Raw genomic sequence first — 22,536 nt, 5'->3', positions numbered from 1 at the left:
GCAGTTGTCTGAGCTTTTATTTTATTGTGTTTATTTTACCTCAGCTGGTGAAAACTGAGAGGACAATGGAACTCTGCCAGTTTGTATCAGCTAAAAGTTTGATCCTTTGTGTTTTGTACACACTTACATGGGTTAAAAAGCCACCAGTGAGTTCATGCTAATACACTTACTTCTGCTTATGCTCTTATATTTTAATTGATTACTTGCACACTCTCCGTAAGTGTGTCTCAGGATGAAATTCACTCCTGCACAGAGACTCAGCACATGGTCTTGGGGAACTTTGAGTGTGAAAGCATCCTATGTACTTTATACAACAGATACACAAATATGATCACTTTTTCAAAGGCTCTGTCTATATTAGCAAGATTTTTTTCAGAAAAGCCAGGCCCCTTTTGAAAAAAATCATGGAGCATCTACAAACAAATGCTCTCTGTTGATCTGAAATTGAAAGGACACGGCTCTTCTGCCTGTGACCATCTTCCTGTCCCAGATGAGGAAGAGTGCCTTTTTTCTGCAAGATTCTTTTGGAAAAAATAGTGTAGACACTAGACACCACTCGGGGGGAGGGGGACTCTTTTTGAAAAGAACAGTCCTCATGGCACTGGATTATTTGACCCCTGGCTCATTCTTTGGAAAGAGCAGGGGCTGTGTGGCCACTCTCTATCGAAAGAAAAGATTGATCTTTCGATCTGCTTTTTTGTGTGTGGATGCGCTATTTCAAAAGAAGTTTTTTGGAAGAGATCATTGAGAAGAACTTCTTTCGAAGGACTGCTGTAGTGTAGATGTAGCCAAAGAATTTTATGGCCTAATTTAAAAAGCAACATGAGGTCATGAGGCAGGGAGCAACAAGGGTTACAATAATAAGATCATGCTGTTATTCACTATGTGATTGTATTTGTTGTCAGATGCTACCAGTGTGGTGCTCTGCTCTCTCCAATGTTGGTATCACTCGGCTGCGTGAGTGTGTTCCCTCTGTGCGCTGCCCCAGCTCTGCAGATAGCCAACACAGCAGACCGGAAGAGAACCCCCAATGACCACAGAGTCTAGTAAGGTGCGAAGGCACATCGGCCAGGTTTATTGCCATATTGGACACAATAGTAGTTCCCTGTAGACTTCTTAGTCTAAGTCAGGGCATACTACAAATAAGCACCCACGCTCAATGGACTTGGCTCAGTCAGTGGTAGGATTTTCCACTGCCCCCTTGGCCGGACCCAGACCACACCCCAGGAGTACATTCTTATACACAGGTACAAACAATTTACACATCACTCCTGACGTATTGAGGTACAACCCTTCTACGTAGTCAGGTGCCGCCTCTCACCTTGTACATGTTGGTTCGAACAAAACAACTCTATCCATCATATTACCCTTTTGCCTCTGTCATTGGGATGGGTCGGCCTGTTCTTTCTTATCTGTGGAATGTTCCAGGGCTGGGTGTACTGGTACCATGTTCGTACTTCAATATGCTAGGTAGATATGTTTATGCAACACCAACCCTCTTCTTGCCAACTTCTGTGAGCAATGCATTCCTTCAGCTCACAGCTGAACTTTGCTTTCTGTTAGCAAAGTCTTGACCATTACTCTGGTTCAGGCCTAAGGCCTCATACTGGGCCTGTACTTACTACAGTATTTAGTGTTCCATTGATTGTACACTCATGGTAATGTAACCCACTTTTGTTGGTAAATCTTAGATCATTTATAGTCATAAAGATTTATGATACAAAAAAACCTGTTTTGTACAGAAAGGTCAGTGTGACTAGGTTTGCTCGCACTCTCGTTAAATTTGATAGCAAAAATTATTGGCCTTACTGCAAGGAGCATTGGGCTCACGGTTGTATGTGCAGTTTAGATGGAAAGGGATTTAGCAACTATGAGCAACCAAGCAGGTTGTCCTTGTAACCTGAGAGCCTCCAGCCTGTCAGACAATGGCAAACAATAGTGACAGTGTCAGACAATTGACACACAGAATGCCATCTCATTTTTATTACAGCTCAAATCAGATCATCTTCTGCCATACACCTGGAACGGCTGGAAACGCAGAACACCAGGGATGGCTCTACTCACACCCTATGGACAAAATAGGATAAAACTGTCCATTTAAAGTTACAGAACTTCACAATAATCCTCCCCACTTATGTATGTAAGGATCTTATGTGGTCTCATCACCACCGTATCTGTGTTTCCCCTCCCCTCTGACAGGACTGCTAATTTTTAATGATCATTTCCTGTTCCGTTGGTGTGGAGACCTAGAAAGTGCCCACCTGAGCATGCTGGTCCCGTGCTCCAAACATTCTCCTACAGAGAACAGGAGGTGGTGGATGGCCTGGGTCTGTGGAAAGAAGGGCCTCAGCAGGCACAGCTCAGATCTAGCTGAAGAAATGTGGACATTTAGAAGCACTTAGATCATGGGGAAAAGAGCTACCAGAGGGACCTGGCACAGTGCTGACTGGCAGCCAAAGAGCGAAGTCAGGCTGGAGGAGACCAGCAATGAGCACAGAGAGGCTCCAGCTCATCAGCATGCAGCATCTCGAGTGTGAACCCTGCCACACCTCCTCTGCTCATGCTGCTGGGGCCAGAGACTTGCCTAGCTCTGTCCAGGGAGTACTTAGTGTACTGGGCATGAAGGCTTGGAGTCTGAACTCCTAGCTCCGGGAGGGCAGCAGGGAGGAGATTGGGGAGCATATCATTCAGAGATCATAGCAAGCAGTGCATTTGCCATGATTCACTCACAGTGTAGTTCAGACAAGGGTGCCAAAAACAGAGTGAGAGGAACAACACAGGAAAACACATACATTGCTGGGGTGATCATTATTGAAACAATCTCTCAAAGCACCACAAGCCGTACAGATCCCTGTGTAGTTCTTCTTGTATTCATGGTATCTGACCGCTCAAAAGCAGCAGTCAGGTGATCCACTCTGCTCTCCAGGCTAGCAAAAATTTCTCTCCCTTTTTCACAGATGCTATGAAGCACATGGTGGACAGTTATAATTGTGGGATTTTTTTTTCACTGAGGTCTAAATTAGTAACCAGACTGCACCAACACCCCTTCTAATGGCCAGAGGCACTTCAACCATCATTCTGCACCTGTTGAAATGCTTCTTCCTGCTGTGCAGATGTCCAGTGCCCAGCTTCGGAGCCAGGGGAGCAAGGGATTGATTGGGTCTCCCAGGATCAGTATGGGCATTTTTACATTTTCTGTGGTAATTTTTGTGGTCTGGAATGAAAGTCTCTGCTTGCAGCTTTTTGAACAGGACTGTGTTTTTAAAGGTCAAGCACTTTCTTATCCCATTCCATGTAGATGTCAGTGAAACTGTCCCCAGTGATCCACCAGTTTGTGTAACACCATGGAAAAATAGCCTTTTCTTCCTGTGTACCATGTGGCAAAGCGGTCTTGTGCCAAAGTAGGGATATGTGTGCCATTTATCACCCCACCACAGTTTAGGAACTATCCAGTGTCTACTGCATATTGCCCAGCATCACAGTCCTTAGCAGAAGGCAGTTTCTGGCCCTGTGGATTTAGATCATAGTTTCCTCCAAGATAGATATCTCAACTTCAAATGGACTCCTGACTCAATGGTAGAACTCTGGTATTGAGAGCTTACACTCAACAACCACCATTCACTCCTCTGTTATCAGTGCAGTTCTCCTTTAGGTGTTGCTGCACTGCAGAGCTAGTGGAAAGCTACTCACATAGTTGCTGAGAAGTGGCCTGGTGCATATGGAAATTCTGCAGCCACTGCTCCTCAGCCCATACCTTCATAATAATGCAACTCCACCCATCAGGGCTCATTTCTCAGAACTAAGTGGTGCTCCATCATGTTCATTTACTGTGTGACTGCAAACAGCAGCTGAACATTATTTGTTTCTACAGCTTCCAGTTCCTTGCTCATTCTTGTCTAGAGATGGTGGATGCTTTTGATAGGACGTAGGAAATGTTATGGGACGCAGATGAAATTATCTGAAGGATAGCTATGCCACAATAAGGAAAGCAACAGCTGCATTAATAGACTCATATAATTCTAGGGCTGGAAGGGATCTCAGGAGGTCCTTGAGTCCAGTCCCTGCCAAAAGCAGGATCAACCCCAACTAGGTCATCCCAGCCAGGACTTTGTAAAGCCAGGACTTAAAAACCTTTATGGATGGAGATTTAACCACGTCTCTAGGTAATACAGAGCTGGGAAGGACCTTGAGAGGTCACTGAGTCCATTCCCCTTCCCACTCTGCAGGAACATGCACCATCCCTGACAGGTTTTTTTAATCTATTTGCCCTAGACCCCTCAAAGGCCTCCTCAAGGATTGAGCTCACAAGGTCAGTGCTCAGACCATTGAGCCATCTCTCCCCTGCCTTCAAGACTCTCCATCCCATATGGAATTCACAAATAATATCTGCAAATATGAAACTGCGGATCGTCAACACAAATGTGAAGAGTGTGTTCTTGGATGGATGCGAGAACTGACGTATTAAAATGTCTTGAAAGCACAAGCTAGAGATATTCATAAACAGATGCCTGAGGTACATGCTTCACATCAAATGGCAAGACTTTTTCACATATGAGGAGCTTTGGAACAGAGCAGGATGAGAGCCACTTAACATTCAAACCAAGAGAAGAAAGTGGAGATGGCTAGGCCACGCCCTCAGAAAACCATCATCCAGCATAGTCCGTCAAGCTCTCACATGGAACCCGCAAGGAAAATACAAAAGAGGAAGGCTTCAGGCAAAGTGGAGATCTATTGAGATTGAAAGACAGCTGGGGTACTCCTGGAGTCAGCTAGAAGTTTTGTCCCAAGACAGAGTGAAGTGGAGGAGACTTGTAAATGACCTGTATTCCCTACAGAGTACAAAGGTTAAGTAGTAGTGGATGAAATTAGGGGAGGGAGAAAAGTGCATCATGGGACATCCATACTACGTTCTTCCCCCATGAAGCCTTTCTATAACACCTGGTGCTAGATGCTGGTGGGCTGCACAGTGGGCTAGCTACCAATGGTGCACTGCTCTCTGTATCGAAGCAAGCACTGCTAGTGAAGATGCACATATAAGGAAGGCAGTGTATATATACAGAGAGAGATATGCATGTCATAGACCTGGAGGGGCCCTCAGGAGGTCATTAGGTCCATTCCCCTGCCCTTTTAGCAGGATGAAGCACCATTTTTTAAACTACCCTCGTCCCTAAAAGGCCCCCTCAAGGATTGAAATTACGACCTTCAATATAACGGGCCAATGCTCAAACCACTGAGCTATAGCTATTAAGACTGCTGTCTGCTGACTTAAATTTATAGCTAGAAATGCCCTGAAATAGGAACACTGACCAAGGTCTTAAGGGGCTCAGTGGGGGACCAGGAGAGGAAACTGGAGCTAAGGCTATTGGCACTCAGATTTTTTTTTTTAAATCTTGGAGTCCAGTTTTTCCCATCCCTATGGCAGGAATACTGGGTTTTATCAGCTCTCTTTGGATCCTCACAAGTGAAGGACCACCTGGCATCTCAGATAGTTGAAACCTTTTTGCTTCAGTTTAGGTAGCAGTTCAGACACCGATTTCACAGGCCATCACTAGCATACGTTAGCCAGAGGTGAGATGGCACAGGAGACACAGAGCTTACAGGACAGCATGCGTTAATTTTATTTCGTGCGCGAAAATGTATTGGCACCATTCTCAGTGGTGGGTGAAAAAAACAAGCAGTGACACAAAAGTAGGTAATTTGCATCTTTGCCAGTACGTGGAACTTAACTAAAACCTTTATTTACAGAGCTGGCGAATAGCCTAGCAACTCTTAAAACACCAACTTACACAGAGGAACAATCTGGAGTGTGATTAGAGCTTGTTCCTTCTAAGATTTCATCAGTGCTAATTGTAAAGATTCCCAGCACAAATTGTGCTGCACCAATAGGGATTCTTCCCTTCTCCTGGCTGCATTGCAGCTCTAACAGTTACCTGATGATTACGTAAGCTCCACTTCCTCTTTCAGTTTGAAGTGGAGAAAGACCTCTTGCATTCCTAAAGGATCATTTTTCTGCTGGGCACTGCTAACCAACTGACACGTTGCACCAAGAAGAGAACGCAATTCAGGAACTGGTAAAGTGGCTTGTTTTTAAAGCACTTTGGGATCCTTCTGGATTAAAGTTGCTATGTGAATAATAGGTGTGGTGTATTGAAAATTGGGTAAAAATATCAAGCTGTCGCATTGCATCCTAAAGGATCACTTGGTGCTCCTCACCCCTAAGGAAAGTGCCTCAAGTCCTTTGCAGAAAGCCAACTTAAAATACAGTGGGGTGAGCTGGACCTCTTTGCTTTTAGGGAGCAGATGGCTTTATCTCTCTCTGTTTTGCAGAGATTTCCAAACATTGTTAGCTCACTATACATGTTGGAAATTTAGCACCTCCTCTTGTTCTTGCTTGATCTGATGGAGACATAAGATCTTGATCTCCTTTGAGACTGACGGAAGGAAAAGTGCTCCACACAAGTTAAGCCTTGCTGTATATGACCTAAAAATCACCCTCAAGGTGGAAGGTTACTTACTGTGTAATGGATAAATGGGCGAAAACTGAAGTCCAACCAAGCCTGGGAAGATGTGGTGATGATTAGAAGTAGGAAACAGGGCACTGTAATGCCCAGGGGTGGCATTTCACTCAATATTGCAGAACCTGAATGAAAAATACAGCAAAAGGTGAGGATTTTTTCTATTGAGTTATATAGTGAGAATCATTCATAAACTCCACGGAGAAGTGCTATTTTCACCTCACCTCTGTTTCACCTCCCACTCTTGTGTACTTAGGGTATGTCTATACTTACATACTTACTGGAGTGCATCTACTCAGCCTCTGCTGGCAATTTGAAGAGTCTGGGGTGGTGGCCTCCTCCACTGCAGCACTGGAAACCAGGATCCGTGGGCCCTTTTGAATCTCTGGGCCTTGGGGCAGCTGCTTCCTTTGCCCCACCCTATCAGTGGCCCTGATAGGAAGAGAGCTGCTAAGAAACGTCTGTGCTGCTGACAGGGAAGAAGGAGGAGAGAGCTGTAGGAGGTGAAGGGGGAAGGCAGGGAGGAGCAGATCATGTCTTTTGGAAGGAATTGGTGACAACCTGTGTGGACACAAAGTGGAGGCAGGAGGAAGAGAGGGTTCGAGGGGCGAGTCAAAGGTGGGACTGCAGGCATGAGAGTGGATGAAGGGGGAGCAGCTGGCTTGCTTAGCTGGAAAAAGGCAGAAGTGAAGGTGAGGAGAATTAATTCAGTGTAGGAAGTCAGACAGTGCTAGCACTGCTGCTTTCTGTGAGAGCAGGTGTGGAGGGAGTGGGTGCGGAGGGAGAGCTAGTCACATTGGTACAAATTCAGAGTCACTCCACTGGAACAGCTCACTCTGCACTTACTTTGGTAAGACAGAGCTGGGGCCAGTGATGCCCAACTATACAGACGTGCTTGCCATTCTGTCCTATGGATGGTGAGGAGCTGCTGTTCTGAGTGGCTCCTTCTCTGCAGACGCTATGGAAATCATGAGAGATGAGCCCAGCCCAGTGCCTCATGCGCTACATCAATACCACTATTGGAAGCATCATCTTTCACAGCAAAGCAGGACCTCTGTTCAGTCCTGATTGCAAGGGCAGAGTTCTCCCTGCTGACCAGCAAGCCCCACTTCATGAGATGTTAGGGAAGTGTTTGGACTTTCCCATCCCACTATTGAATTAGTCCAGACCTGCTTGGCTTGGGAGTATGCGAGGCCCACCACACGGTGAGGCTCCTGGCCACACAAACTCACATCCAGCGTTCACTGTGAGCTGAGTGCTTGGACAGCACCTAGAAGAGATTCAGGGAGCTCCCAGCCGACTAGCAGAGCACCCACAGCCACTCACAGTGGGCAGCATGTTTCTAAAGGTGATGCGCATCCACCCATGCCTTTGTGCACATAAAAAAATGTATTCTGCCTATGGATGGAAAAAAATAGGTGGAACTCAGCTCACATCTTTTGGAAACTCCTGTACTTTGTTGTTCTTCATAAAAACAACTAGAAGTCCTGTGGCACATTATAGACCAACAGATTTATTCGAGCATAAGCTTGCATGGATAAAGACCCACTTTGTCATAAAGATGATTGTTAATGATAGATTCTCTGTAGGCTGCATTCATACCCTATGAGCCTGCACTCCCACATTCTTTTAGGTCTATACAGTTAAGTGTAGGAATATGCTGTTAAGTGTAGGCATATGCATAAAACCTCAAAACATAGACAAGAGTATTTATTAACAATACTAATAAAACCCAGAGGGCAGAACTCTGTGCAATATGCTGTCCAGTAGCACTTTAAAGACTAACAAAATAATTTATTAGGTGATGAGCTTTCGTGGGACAGACCCACTTCTTGAGTTATTACTACATCTCCTCATTTGCACTGTGGCTGGACCTCTCAAATTGCTCCACCACCTCATGGATTACTCTTCTCCAATGGGGACTATCTTGGCCAAGGCTCTCCCGAGTCTTGACACCAATGCCACACGTTTTCATGTGTACCTTCAGCTTGTCCTTAAATCACTTTCTCTGGACCCCCAAAGCTCCTTTGTGCTACCTTCAACTTGGAACACAGAATCTCTTTTGAGGGTTGCTGATCAGACATATGGACCACGGGACCAGTCCAAGAAAGCTGTTGGTGAAAGATAATGGCTTCAATTCTGGTAATGTTCAACTCTTCCAGGACACTAGTGTTCAGGTGCCTATCCTCCCAAGAGATATTTAGGATTCTTCTGAGGCAGCATTGGTGATATTGTTCAAGTGTCTACAGATGATGCTTGTTTGTTGTCCAGGTTTCGTATGCGTACAATGGTGTTGGAACAACCATTGCATGGTATACAAGAAGCTTTGTCTTGGCACAGACGTCCTGGTTCTCAAAGACCCTTTGTCTCAAAGACCCTTTGGGACACAGTGCTGCTGACTGCCTCATCTTCAACCACTGTGCACAGCTGGGTCAGTTTTACTGTTTGGTGCAATAGTTACCTGCCCTTCATCTCTATGTGCACAGTCAAAAGTGTCACAGCAGCATGGATGAAGTGAAGCATGGCCACTGGGCCACTGGGCCTGTAGCATCTCCAGGGGGAGCAGAGGTTATGGAACTGGTCCAGATGGGCAGCCAAAGTGGTTGCCTGGAGACCTGCATGAACCTTTGGACAGCATATACGGGACAGAGCCCCTATTGCTTGCACTCATCATCATCATCAATAACCGTGGGCTCAGCACCCGTTGGTGTCTGATGCCTCTCTCACTATTTCCTTCCATCTTTCCCTGTCCAGTGCGGAGTGGCTTAGTTTCTGCAGACTAGTTCCACACCAGTCTACTATATCATCTATCCATTCTCTGTGGAGTCTGTCTCTCCTATTCGAACCGTCCATTATGCCGAGCACCAGGGTCTTGATTTTTTGTTCATCATTCATTCTGCAAATATGCCCAAATAGTTGCATCTTCCATTTATAACCTTCTGCAGCAAGTTCTCTTTTGGCAGTATCTTTCTATATAATTCCTCATTGGTGACCTTCTGCATCCATCCTATTCTCAGAATCTTTCTATAACAACTCCTTACGAATGCCAATATTCTTCTCTTCGAATTTTTTATCACCCATGTCTCACATCCATACAACATGCTGCTGAATACACGTTTTCAAGATGTTCACCTTCATTCTTAAGCTAATTGCTTTGCTTTTCCAGATCTTATCCATCACATTCAAACTCGCTCTTGCTTTCTCTATTCTAGTCGTTATTTCCTTCTTAGTCTACATCGTATGTTATGTTGCTCCCCAGATGTGTGAACTTCTCTACATTTTATAGTTCACTACCATCCGTACTGATCTTCCTTCCTATTTCCTTGTCTCCAAATACCATTCTTTTTGTTTTATTGATGTTCATAACCAGTCTGTACCGCTTCCTTTCTTTGTTTAGCACTTGCACCATTCTTGGTAGCGTCTCCTCACCTTCCTCAATGATAACTATATCATCCGCAAACCTCAAGTTGTTAATTCTTTTCTCGTGCACAGATATCCCTTCTATCTCTTCCTTGATCTTGTCCATTGCTCTCTCCAGATGTGCGATGAAGATACTTGGCTATATTGGGTCTCCTTGTCTCGTACCTCTACTTGTTTTAAACCAACTTCCCAACTCCCCGCATGTTCTCACCACTGCCTCCGCATTGTCATTGATCTCCTTCAACAACCATATCAGTCTGCTGTCTACTCCATATGACTCCAACACCGCCCAAGTCACTTTCTGATTTATACTGTCAAATGTCTTTTGAAAATCTACAAAAACAAGTGTATACATTCTTGTTCTTTCATCCAGCTTTGCCCGCTATCAGTCTTAGTGCCAATATTTGCTGTGTGGTACTTCTATCTTTCGTGAACCCTGCTAGCTCCTCTGCTATATGTAGCTCCTCTGCTATATGTTCTTCTATCTGTGATCTTAGTCTCTCCATCAGTATCATCATCAGCACCTTGCCTAGATGACTTGTTAGGGCAATCATTCTGTAGTTATTGCACTGCAACGTACTTCCTTTCTTGTGTATTGTCATTAGCATGGATCTTGTCCATTCCCTAGGTGCCTTCCCTTCTTTCCATGCTATATTACATACTTGGTGTATTTCCTGAATCATACTTTCTCTGATGTATTTGATCATCTCTCCCGTGCTCTTATCATTTCCAGGGCTCTTGTTGTTCTTTAGTCATTCCACTGCTTTTTCTACTTCTTCCTTCAAAATACCGCTCTCACTCTTGATGCTCAGTGGAGATATCTCTTTCAGTTCTTCAATCAGTCTCTCTGAGACACTCGGGTCCAACTGTGCTTTAACCACTAATTAACTGAGGGACTTAAAAGTACCAGCCATCACTTTCACTGTTGCCCCTCTGGGCATCATTAGATAGATTAATGATGATTAGATAGGTTAATTTGGACCACCAGCTATTTAGGGAGAATGAGCTAATGGGTGATTTGATGAAAGTAGTGGTGGCCAGCAGCAGACAGGCGTCTCATTAACAAACTGGTTCCATCCAGGTTTTCTGACCATGAACAAGAAAGAGAAATTAAAGTAGTGTGGTGCATGAACTGAATGAAAAAGCCTCTGTCTTCCAAAGGCTGATATGAGAAACACTACACACAATCAGAGAGCCTGGGGTGGGAACTGTATCAGTCCTAGTTTGCCTAGTATTTGCCAAATCCTTTTATTTGTTGATTTCAAATTGCTGTTTTTGGGCCCAGACATTTGCTGACGTGCAACATAATTCATTGTGTTCTATTAAAGGAAGGAAAGAAAGAGGCTGCAAATGCTTTGATTTTTATCAGGCTGGTCCAGCTCCAAGGCTCAGTGAAACAAGCACATTGACTTCACTGGGCTTTAGCTCAGGCTTGCAAAGCGTGAATGACTGTTTATATAAGACACAAAACCATTGCATCAAAGTGTCTATTTGCTGGCATGCTTATTGGGTATCAGAGGGGTAGCCGTGTTAGTCTGGATCTGTAGCAGCAACGAAGGGTCCTGTGGCACCTTATAGACTAACAGAAAAGTTTAGAGCATGAGCATGAGCTTTCGTGAGTTAACTTACTTCTTCAGATGCTGAGATTTCCAGGACCAGCATCTGAAGAAGTGAGTTAACTCACGAAAGCTCATGCTCTAAACTTTTCTGTTCGTCTATAAGGTGCCACAGGACCCTTCGTTGCTGCTTATTGGGTAGTTATTGAAGAAAAGAGAAACATAAGAACAGCCATACTGACTCACACCAGAGGTCTGCCTAGCCCAATGTCTTGTTTTCCAACAGTGGCCAATGCCAGGTGCCCCAGAGGGAACAAACAGAACACATAATCATAAAGTGATCGACCCCCTATCACCCATTGCCAGCTTCGGACAAACAGAGGCTAGGGACACCATTCCTACCCATCCTGGCTAATAGCCATTGATGGACCAAACTTCCGTGAATGTATCTAGTTCTTTTTGAACCCTGGTAAAGTCCTGGTCTTTACAACATTCTCTGGCAAAGAGTTCCACAAGGAGTTGTGTGTTGCATGAAGAAATACTTCCTTTTGTTTGCTTTAAACCTGTTACCTCTTAATTTCATTTGGTGACCCCTAATTCTTGTATTATGGGAACACGTAAACAACTTCTCCTTATTCACTTTCTCCCCACCAATCATGACTTTATAGATCTCTTCCTGTTCCCCCCTTTGTCTCCTCTTTTCTAAGCTGAAAAGTCCCAGACCTTTCAATTGCCCCTCATATGGCAGCTGTTCCAGACAGATGTTGTTTTGCTTTCCCCTTTCTGAACTTTTTTTCAATGCCAAGATAGTCTTAGCTGTTTGTTAGCCTGCCTAGCTTTCCTTTGTCTCCTCTGGCACAAATCAGTGAGACTGGGCATTCCAGGTGATGCTTTATTTGCTGTGCCTCTGGAAGGGTTCCCTATGAAGGATCTAGGCTGTAAAGTTCTTGACAGGATCCAGATCCCAATTTCCCCCAGAGTCTGGAATATTCTAATGTGGGGTTCCCTCAATCTCTCCCATTGACAGTGTTCCACTGGGGATAAACGATAAAAGGCTGCCCCTTTTTTTTGCTGGAAAAGTATTGAAATGTTACATTTTAATTAGAACAAAATGTGTTTGGATTGATTATATTTTTATATTGTAGAAAAATCAAGATGCTGAAGTGGAAATGAAATGCTTTACCACTATTAAAATATTTCCTATTAACGTGCCTTTCCGTGACTACAATTTTGTTCTGATTTGGAATAAAATAACGTCAAAATATTGGTTTCTCCTGGGACAGAGAAAAGCTGCTTTCCAGCCAGCTCCTATCAGAAACATGTGTAACTGGCATAAAGTCACCTCTGGACCTGGTCAGAACAGCCTAGCGGGAAGCATTATGCTTCCTAGAGAATCCCAAGAAGCATGGAAGAGCACTTTTAGCTACAACTGTTAAGAGTTGCAACTTGCTTTGCAAACTCCATGACTGGCCAATTCTTTTGGCTTGCATGGAGGAGAGATAGGTCATTGTTTGTCCTCTTTCAGGTGTCTAGTGGTGCTGTCCATACTAGCTTCATGCAATCCCTGCACCCACCAAAATGGAAGCCCTGCAAGTATGATCAGCCCTTACATGGAGGTATTAAGGCAAGTGAATGTTTCATGAGCCCTGTCACATACATTCCATAACTGGCCGTCATAGTCTGATAAAATGATGGCATAGCCTGCTGACCTCTAATGGTAGTCCATCGATCCAATGATGACAAATCTGTGCAGATCATCTGTTATTGGTCTCATGGTGTGCCCTCTGGTGACTGCATAAGCCAATTCTAGAGGTGCACATTTTGCCACAAATGGTGCATGGGAAGTTCGCAATCAGTGGGTTGTGCATTGCTGATGCTCTCTGACGTCGTTCGCGTGCCTCTTGTAGATGCTGGCAGCGGTCTTCCTCAAAGGCAAGGCAGATATTGCTGACTGTTGCACGCCACTGTGTTCTGTCACTGGCGGCATCCTCAAGGTCCCTAGGTTTGATACTGCTGTAGTGCAGATTGGCCTTGATGGTATCCTTGTAGCGTTTCCGTGGACGACCTATACGTCGGATGCCCTGGGAAAGTTCACCATACAGAAGCTGGTGAGGGATTCTGTTGGTATCCATGCGGCTGACGTGACCGGTCCAACGTAGTTGTGACTTCATAATCATCATTTCAATGGTTGTCATCTGGGATCTCTCGAGGACCTCAAGATTGGGCACTTTGTCTTGCCAGCGGATCTTCATGATGTTACAGAGGCAGTGTGTGTGGAATGCTTCGAGCTGCTTGATGTGATACCTATATAATGTCCATGTTTTACACCCGTACAAAAGAGATGAGAGAACAACAGCTCTGTACACAAGCAGTTTTGTTGACGTCCGGATGTTGCGTTGGCTTAGAACTTTGACACGCAGACAGCCAAGTGCCTGGCTTGCTTTGGATATGTGCGCATTGATCTCATTATCCAGTGATCCATCACTGGATATGACACTACCCAGGTATTTAAAGTTCTCCACTATTTTAAGCTGAGTGCTGTCAATGGAGATACTCGGGAAAGGAGCATTTGATCCAGGTGCAGGTTGATCATAGAATCATAGAACACTGGGACTGGAAGGGACCTTGACAGGCCATCGAGTCCAGCCCCCTGCCCCAATGGCAGGAACAAATACTACCTAAACCATCCCTAATAGACATCTATCTAACCTGTTCTCAAATATCTCCAGTGATGGAGATTCCACAACCTCCCTTGGCAATTTATTCCACTGTTTGACCACCCTGACAGTTAGGAACTTTTTCCTAATGTTCAACCTAAACCTCCCTTGCTGCAGTTTAAGCCCATTGCCTCTTGTATCCTCAGAGGCCAAGAAGAACAAGTTTTCTCCTTCCTCCTTATGACTCCCTTTTAGATATCTGAAAACTGCGATCATGTCTCCCCTCAATCTTCTCTTTTCCAAACTAAACAAGCCCAATTCTTTCAACCTTTTTTCATAGGTCACATTCTCTAGACCTTTAATCATTCTTGTCACTCTTTTCTGGACCCTCTCTAGTTTCTCCGCATCTTTTTTGAACTGCAGTGCCCAGCACTGGACACAATACTCCAGCTGAGGCCTAACCAGCGCAGAGTAGAGTGGAAGAATGACTTCTCGTGTCTTGTTCACAACACACCTGTTAGTGCATCCCAGAATGGATGATGGATGGAGATGGAGAACTTCTGTCTTTCCAAGGCTGATAGTTAGTCCGAACAGTTGCGAGGCCTCAGCAAACTTGTTGACAATGTGCTGAAGATCGTTTTCAGTGTGAGCCCTAAGGGCACAGTCGTCTGCAAAGAGTGCCTCAGAAAGGAGATTCTGCACTGTCTTATTCTTTGCATTCAGGCGATGGAGGTCAAAAAGTGAACTATCATGCTGGTATTTCACGTATATACCTCGGTCCAGATCTCTCATTGCATGGTTAAGGACGCATGCAAAGAACATGGTTAAGGACGAATGCAAAGAACTTGTTTCATGCTGTTGGTGATGTTGAAGGGGACTGATGTGGCTCCATCAGACAGTACATCACCTGTCATGCCATCCTGGAAAAGGCGTATAATCTGGACAAATTTTCTTGGGCAGCCAAGTCGTATTAGAATGGTCCAAAGGGCTTCCCTGTTGACGGTATCAAACGCCTTTGTCAGATCTATGAAGACAGCATACAGGTGCATGTTCTGTTCAATGCACTTCTCTTGTATTTGTCTGACAGCAAACACCTTGTTTACTGTGCTCCGGCCAGGTCAAAAACCGCATTGACTTTCAGGTAGATTTGCCTCAGAAATACTGGCTGTTAGGCGGTTCAAGATGATGCGGGTGATGATCTTCCCTCCAATGGAGAGGAGGGATATGCCTCTGTAGTTTCCACATTTTGCTTTGCTGCCTTTATTCTTGAAAAGGGAGACAATAATATCATCGCGGAGGTCCTGTGGTATGTTTTCATCCTCCCAGATGCTGATGATCACGCTATGGAACACTGCTAGTGCTGCTGGACCTGCCGCTTTATATATCTCTGCTGGTATCCCATCTTTTCCAGGAGCTTTTCCTGAACTCATCTGGCTAACAGCTTTCTTAATCTCATCTATAGTGCGTGGAAAGTCAAGATTTGTCAGGACGGGTTGTTGTGGAATTTCATTGAGGACCTCCATTCATGGTCGATGGTCTGTTCAGCAGGTTGCTAAAGTGTTCTCGCCATCTTTTAACACCTACTCTACCCTTTATTGCTCACCATTCAAAAGGACCCAGTGTTGTATGAATAAAGCCTGAAATGTATAAGTACATTCCAACATGCCCTCGTCTCTCATTGGCTTTCATAGGGATAACCAGCATGCTGCATCTATGCCCATGCCAGCTGTGCTAACAACATCCAGTGTTCTGATTTCAGAGAGACTGTCCATTTGTTTTTTGAGATACCAAGCACCATTTGTATCAAAGTGCCTATTTGCTGGCATGCTTGTTGGGTAGTTATTAAGCTTCTTCTGCCGACCTACTTCTGTGAGAATAGCCAGGTAGGTTGATTGCAGATAAGTTGATTCTAGCAATGCAACTGTGACAGCTCAAATTGCATATCTACAATCAACCTACTGTCTAGTGAAGACCTGACCTATGGTACCAGCATCTAAAAGGAAAGAAAAGCAGGGAGAGAGGAATTAGAAGCTAGAAACTTAAAGACATATTTCTGAAGGTTCTGAGGCACTTAACACACGGATACATGTCTACAGGAATTTTCAACCATGCCTTGGTGCCTGCCTCTCACAAAAATTGAAATTGGTGGGACTTAGACTCTGGGTTGCTACTGAAATAAATCACATTAATTGCCTAGTAAAATCTTTAGTTGCCTAAATACCTGTTAAATCTGGCTTGTCCTACATAAATGGTTGTAACAAGAGGGGTACAAAAATTTCAGCAGAAGGTTTTCTGTTGCCTAAACATGCAGATTCGGGTTGACTGCAACATTTCATGCAAATGTGTTGAGTTTGGTGAATTGGCTCAGTTGAAAACAAACCAAAAGCTTTGGAAATATTGGAATGAACCATTCTCATGTTTACAAAATGAAATATTTTGATTTTCCAGGACAGTGTCATAAGGGGATGTTGGCGCCATTCACAAAACTGAAGAGGAAGGAAGAGCAGATTCCCCCTGATAGTCAGTGACCTCTCTGTGCCTTAAATAGAGTCTGTTCTGGTATGGCTATGGTCTGAAGAAGTGGGTCTGTCCCACGAGAGCTCACCTAATAAATTATTGTGTTAGTCTTTAAAGTGCTACTTGGCAGCTTTTTTGTTTTGATAGTATATAGACTAGCACAGCTTCCTCTCTGTTACTAGTCACCCGGGATGTGAGTGATTCAAGTCCCCGCTTCAGAATGGGGATTTAACCCTTTGTCTCCCACATCCCCAATGAAGGGTCTAATTGTTGGCGTCTTGGGTGTAAGGAAAGCATGAGCATCACTTCCTCTTTTCTTAATTTCCTTTTCCTTATTCTTTTTTCTTTAGACTAAAAATACTTGAAATCAATATTAAATGCTTCACTTCAGGATGACTGAAACCTCATTGTTCTGCTGAAATTAATTTAATTGCCAGTTTTTGATTCACTGAAAATTTTACAAAATTTAAATTGGGGTTGATTTTTTAAAAAAAATTTTGGTCTGACCATCAAATTGGAACATCAGTTAGTTGCCGACAACCTGATGTAGCTTACTGTTGGAGCAAGGGACTGAATTCATAGCTCATGTAACTCTTCATAGCTTATTTGGCATCACTGGAGGTACCTAAGATCCAGCCTGAGGTCTTTAAGTCTACAACTATCAATTGTGCATTTGTTCTAAGAGATCAGATTGCCAGAGCCTAAAGCCATATTTTCATTGTTCACTTTCTCTTACTGTTCACAGTTCTTGCTTGACTGCCAATATGGATTGCCTTTGCTTCCATGCTATTATGCATTGCTAAAACATGACCATTAACAGGGCCATAATATGACTGGTGAGTAGACACTGTTTGCTTCAAAAACACAGCATTTTGACACACACTCTCATTCCCAGAAACAATAATTCATGACAGAGTTTGTTGTAAGGGCAGATGGGGGAAGCTGCACTGACTTCAGATAACACAGCTCAGTGAGAAAAAAAACACAGTATAAACACATATTAATCAAGAACTTCTTGGTGATAAGGATTGAGAGGGTAAGAAAAGTAGTTTGTGATTTTTCTGTTCCAAGTTTTTGAAAATGAGCTCACAGGATCTAATTATTACTGTTACTGCAGATTTACACCAGCAAAATGTAAACTTCCTGTACAACCCAGCAGGGCAAAAAGGGCTAATGAGATCCTTGGAGATACGGAAAGGGGAATAACAAGAAGAAGTAGGAAGGGACCTTGTTTCTGAACATAACATTGATAAAACAATAGCATCCAGAATTCAGGAAAGATTTGGAAATACAGGAGAGAGTTCAGGCATTCAAAAGGCCCAGGGCAGCAGCAGGGGTGGTGGGTGTAAGAGACAAGAGAAGGCAGTGACTGCCCTGGGTCACGGTGCTTTTTTACCTACCAGCTCTTGTTTTTAGGGAACCAGAGCATGACCATCTGTCAACCCTGTGCTCTTGGGGAGCCAAGTAGTGACACCCATAGAAAACAAATCCCCTTCCCCCAGGCCTCTGCCTGAGTCAAAGACAAAGCACTGAACCTGGCAGAGTTGGACACACCTAAATCCTACCAAGGGTGATTGGTTTAAGGACACACCACTAATCTCCTCTGCACTGAAGCTGGAACAGAAAGACCTCTCCATTAACATAATGAATGGAGAAGAGCTCTTCCAAAGGAGGAACACACTAAACTATGGGATACCGAGGGCAGAGGAGCACTGCCTGATGGAAAATCTATGCTCCAGATGCTAATGAACTCAGGCCTGCTCACACCCAAATTAGTCATTATCAGCCCAACTCTTATAATGGATCCCATTGATACTCAAAATACTGAAACTGTCTAGTTGCATTGTGAGCTAGTTAAGGAACATCACCCCTAGCCAGTCATGATCTGTCTGTATTGTCTCACCTCTGTTTACCCACAATAGAATCCAGTGTTCTTCTTCAACCATTGTCCTGGCTCTACAAAAACACCTGTCCTTGCTTAAGAAACTGTTCTGATTCCTGGATGAAAACCCTACATCAGTACCATTGAGACCTCATCATCTCCTGCCTGATTGTGCTGGGGGTTCTGCTTGTCTTCTGCCTTCTGGACCCCCAGCTACCATCAACATCTGGGACCCTCGATCCGTGGAAGCGCCACAGAGTGGTGACATCTCTCTCTCTCTGTCCAGGCATAGCCTCCAACCATTGTTTTATGTAATAAGTTATATGGTTTGCTAGCCCTAACATTTGTAAGCAGTTTATATACTATTGTAACTGTTAAATATATATTCACTAACTAGAAATAAATCACTTTCATTGTTACACTGGTGGCTTCTCTCTCTTTTTCTTCCTTTCTGGCTCACTCTTCCTCAGGGGTGTTGTTTTGGTTGCCCCATTCACTGTGCAACAACACTTCTTGTACCTATGCTACAAGATCCCTTTGGTGCCCAGAACTCCAGTGGGCTTTGCCCACTGAGTGGGTCACTAGTAGAATGATTGTGCTGTGAAAGTGGGGATGGGGAGGGGCTGCTCACCCGGGTGGCATATGAGGGTGGCAGCTGAGAGTCTGTTCAACCCAGCCACTGAGTCCAAGGGCACATAACGGCCACAGATTGGCAGTGCTGTGCAACCCAGCCCCCTGAGCAAAGGGAAGAACTTAATCCTGTGGACCTGGGGTTGGGCAGAATAGCTCCATTGGGAGGTAATTAGCAGAAGGGAGAAGTAAAGCTCCTTTAGGAACACTAGTGTCACAAACAGCACACTGATAGAATTATTCACCTCATCCTTCTGCAACCCCAAATAAATGAGCATACCCCAAAGTAACAGGCAAATCTGGTAACAGCTCAACCACTCACCTGTTCCTAACCCTGTTTTGAGCGTGACTGAAGGCTCCCAGAGCAGACTGTAGCAGCGTGCAGACTGGTGACTCTTCCCCCGAAAAGGAATCTCTTAATGTAAAAGTGAAAAGCCTTCCAGCTTGCCAGACCTGTTAGTATAACATTGAACCTGTGAAAGAACCTTTAAACGTCAATGAAGATATTTAACAGGCATGTGCCAATCCTGAATTTAGTGACAAAAACAGTTGCACATTGCTATGTCTACAGGACCATAGCTTAGAATTTGCTCTAAATATTTCATTATTTTGTTACTGAAATTAGTAAAATCAGATCTGTTAAAAATCTGTGCCTAGAGTTTTAGATGCAGAATCTGAATATTCAGCTTTAGCCTTAAAGACTAGGACCTTCAGACACATAGATTTTTAAATAAATCGTTCAAAAGGGCACCCTTGTCTAAAATACACATTTTAATTACTATGCTACAAAAACTTGCTTCCAAAGAGGTTCCTTTTGCCCTCCTGTTGAAGAGAGCTCTTAAAGCAGTGATGGGGAAACTTTGCTGGGTCAGAGACCAGTAACTCAAAGAAAAATCAGTCAGGGACACAAATATGATCCACTCCCCGACTGTGAAGCAGACACAAAAGGTATTCACCTCACTACCCACAAAGCTCAATCCAAGGGCCTAGGAGGACTGGAGGTGGTAGATTTGTAGGCCCATGCTAGGCTCTGGGTATGGCCAAAAATGAAGGGTTCAATGCATGGGAGGGGCTGCCAGGGAGTGGATTGAGGTGGGGGTGTGGGGTCTGGGCAGGAGGGAGGATGCAGGTGTGGGCTGGGGCTGGGGAGGTCTGGAAGGGGGTTCAGGAGCAATAGGCGTGAGGGGTCTGGTTGGGAGGGAGAGTGCAGAAGGGAGAAGTAAAGCTCAGGATGCAGGCATTGGATGGGGGCCAACTCAGACAATTGGTATGATGGTTGGGCAGTGCCTGCACAGAGCACTTTCCTGTAACACAGGAGCTTCTTCCACCTGCCAGTGAGAACACCACCAGCTCCTCCCTCCACACAATCTGGATCCAACCACAGATTGCCTGAATTGGGCCCATGAGGCTTGGGGTGCCCCCCGCCTCGTAGTGGTGGAGCTGGTTGGCACTTACGCTCCAGCCATGGTAACCCCCTGCATGGCTGAAGTGCTGGTGCTGGCTCACACCCCTGCAGACAGATAGAAGTTTGCAAGCCATAGGTTCCCTGCCCCTGTCTTAAAGGGACAATATTCCTTTTCTTCCAGATAGCTGGGCAAATGAGTTTTCCTTTTTTTACTTCTGACTATTTAATGAACTAATTCTAAGGGATGCCTCCACCAAAACCCGTACCTTACCAAGATAGAATCCTTTTCTGTGCCTAAAATCTCTGGACATGTATTTTTAACAAAAATATATGGTGATTTTTCATAAACATGTCAATTGTTATGAAGATCACACAAAATAAATGACTTTAAACCCTCAAAATACATGAGTTTGAGCTGTGCTTAACTTCTATTAATGCAAGTTAAACGCAACCCAAAATCCCTATGGCTCAACCCCACCCCCCAGCCCTGTTCAACCCCTCCCAGCCCTGCTAACCACTGGCACATGGCTCCAGCCCACCCTCCAGCCCCATGCCTGCCTCCGGCTCAACCCCTTGCCCCCCGACACTGGTTCTACTCCCCTGCCAGCTTACTACCCAAGCAGAGTTCTGGCTCACCACCCACACTCACAACTCCAGCTCAACTTCCCCCCGCCCAGCTTCAAACCCCCTGCAGCCCAGTTCAAACCCCCTGCAGCCTGGCTCACCACCCGAGCATGGCTCCAGCTCACCACCCCAGCACGTGGCTCTAGCTCAGTGTCCCCTGCCCCAGTTCAACCACTCCCCCCATGTGTGGTTCTGGCTCAGCTCCACCTGCTGCCTCCCTGCAGCCCTAACCTGCCCCGGGCTTAAACCCCCTTTCCCCTCCCACAGCCCCAAAAAACCACCAGGCTTAATGGTCCCCCAACTCAGGACTTCTAAAGGAGCTCCAGGTGCTCATGTTGCTTCCCCAGCTACAGAATGTGCTTTCTGCTGGGGAAAAAAGCCACCCTCCAACTTATGCGAAATTTGGATTATGCGAGGATGCGCAGGAGAGGATACCTCACGTAAATCAAAGGACTACTGTTGTGCTCCCTGTTTCTAAAAGCAATGAACTTTCCAGTGAACACACTAAACTGCTCTGACTGATTATTTTAAAATAATGTCTTCTTCAGTGCGTTAAATATGTGGTTATCTGGAATGGTTACTTTATGAAGGCTTAAGAGTACATTTAAAATATAAAATCAGCTTCAAAATATTGCTTAAGAAAATGTAAAAAAGAGAGGAGCTGCATTACGTATTCTATAATATTGAATGTTGTATTCAGCAAGACAGCTGACTTGCCCTTACTATGAAGTTTTTCCAAATAAATCTTTGACAGACTTCAAGGTATGTGAAAAAACATGCAATTGACATTTTTATTTCCAATTTTGTGCTTTTAATTAGGCTCAATCTGCATGTCTGGCCTTCACAATCTGGCATGCAGTGAAAGGTATGCTCCACTTTCTTTAGAAACAAAATTGAAAGGCTTTTTTTTCAAATATTTGCTATATTTGGATTTGGGGATTTGGCTTGAAGGGATGAACACAGATGGGGAAGGAAGAGAAGAGTGACACGGGGAGAAGGGTGGAGCTGAGCACAGAAAAGGAAGGACCTGGGTGGAACAGGGGTGGAGTAGGAACAGGACCACAGGCTGTGGAGCTTGCCTCCCGGAGAAGCAGTTTCACTGTGTGCAGGTCCTTACACATAGAAAAGAGATCTGATTTAAGGCCAAGGAGGGGAGAGAGTAGAGAAGGAGAGCTTCTCAACTTTGTTGACAAAGCATAACAAGATCCAGTGTCTGGAAGCTGAAGTTAAATACATTCAACTTTGAAATTGGGGAACTTCTTAGCAGCACAAGTGATTAAATGTTTGAACGGGGAGGAGGTAGACTGATCATTGCTTGGAGGCTTAAAGA

General features: G+C 44.6%; 1 protein-coding gene across 1 annotated transcript in view; it reads right to left on the bottom strand.

Moving 5' to 3' along the window:
* The window catches only part of LOC142010740 (adhesion G protein-coupled receptor F5-like), a 68,257-nt gene extending 48,721 nt beyond the window's left edge, over positions 1–19,536 (bottom strand). The window contains exons 1-2 of the mRNA XM_074989153.1: positions 19,500–19,536; positions 6,516–6,640 (exon numbers count right to left, since the gene is read on the bottom strand). Coding sequence (XP_074845254.1) covers positions 6,516–6,620 — 105 coding nt within the window. The 5' untranslated portion in view covers positions 6,621–6,640; positions 19,500–19,536. The remainder of the gene's footprint in view (positions 1–6,515; positions 6,641–19,499) is intronic.
* Between the last annotated feature and the right edge of the window lie 3,000 nt (positions 19,537–22,536).

This window comes from Carettochelys insculpta, chromosome 3 (genome assembly GCF_033958435.1).
Source record: "Carettochelys insculpta isolate YL-2023 chromosome 3, ASM3395843v1, whole genome shotgun sequence".
In the NCBI taxonomy this organism is placed as follows: Eukaryota; Metazoa; Chordata; order Testudines; family Carettochelyidae; genus Carettochelys; species Carettochelys insculpta.
Note: the sequence above shows the minus strand (reverse complement) of the source record. Positions and strands in the feature narration are given on the sequence as shown.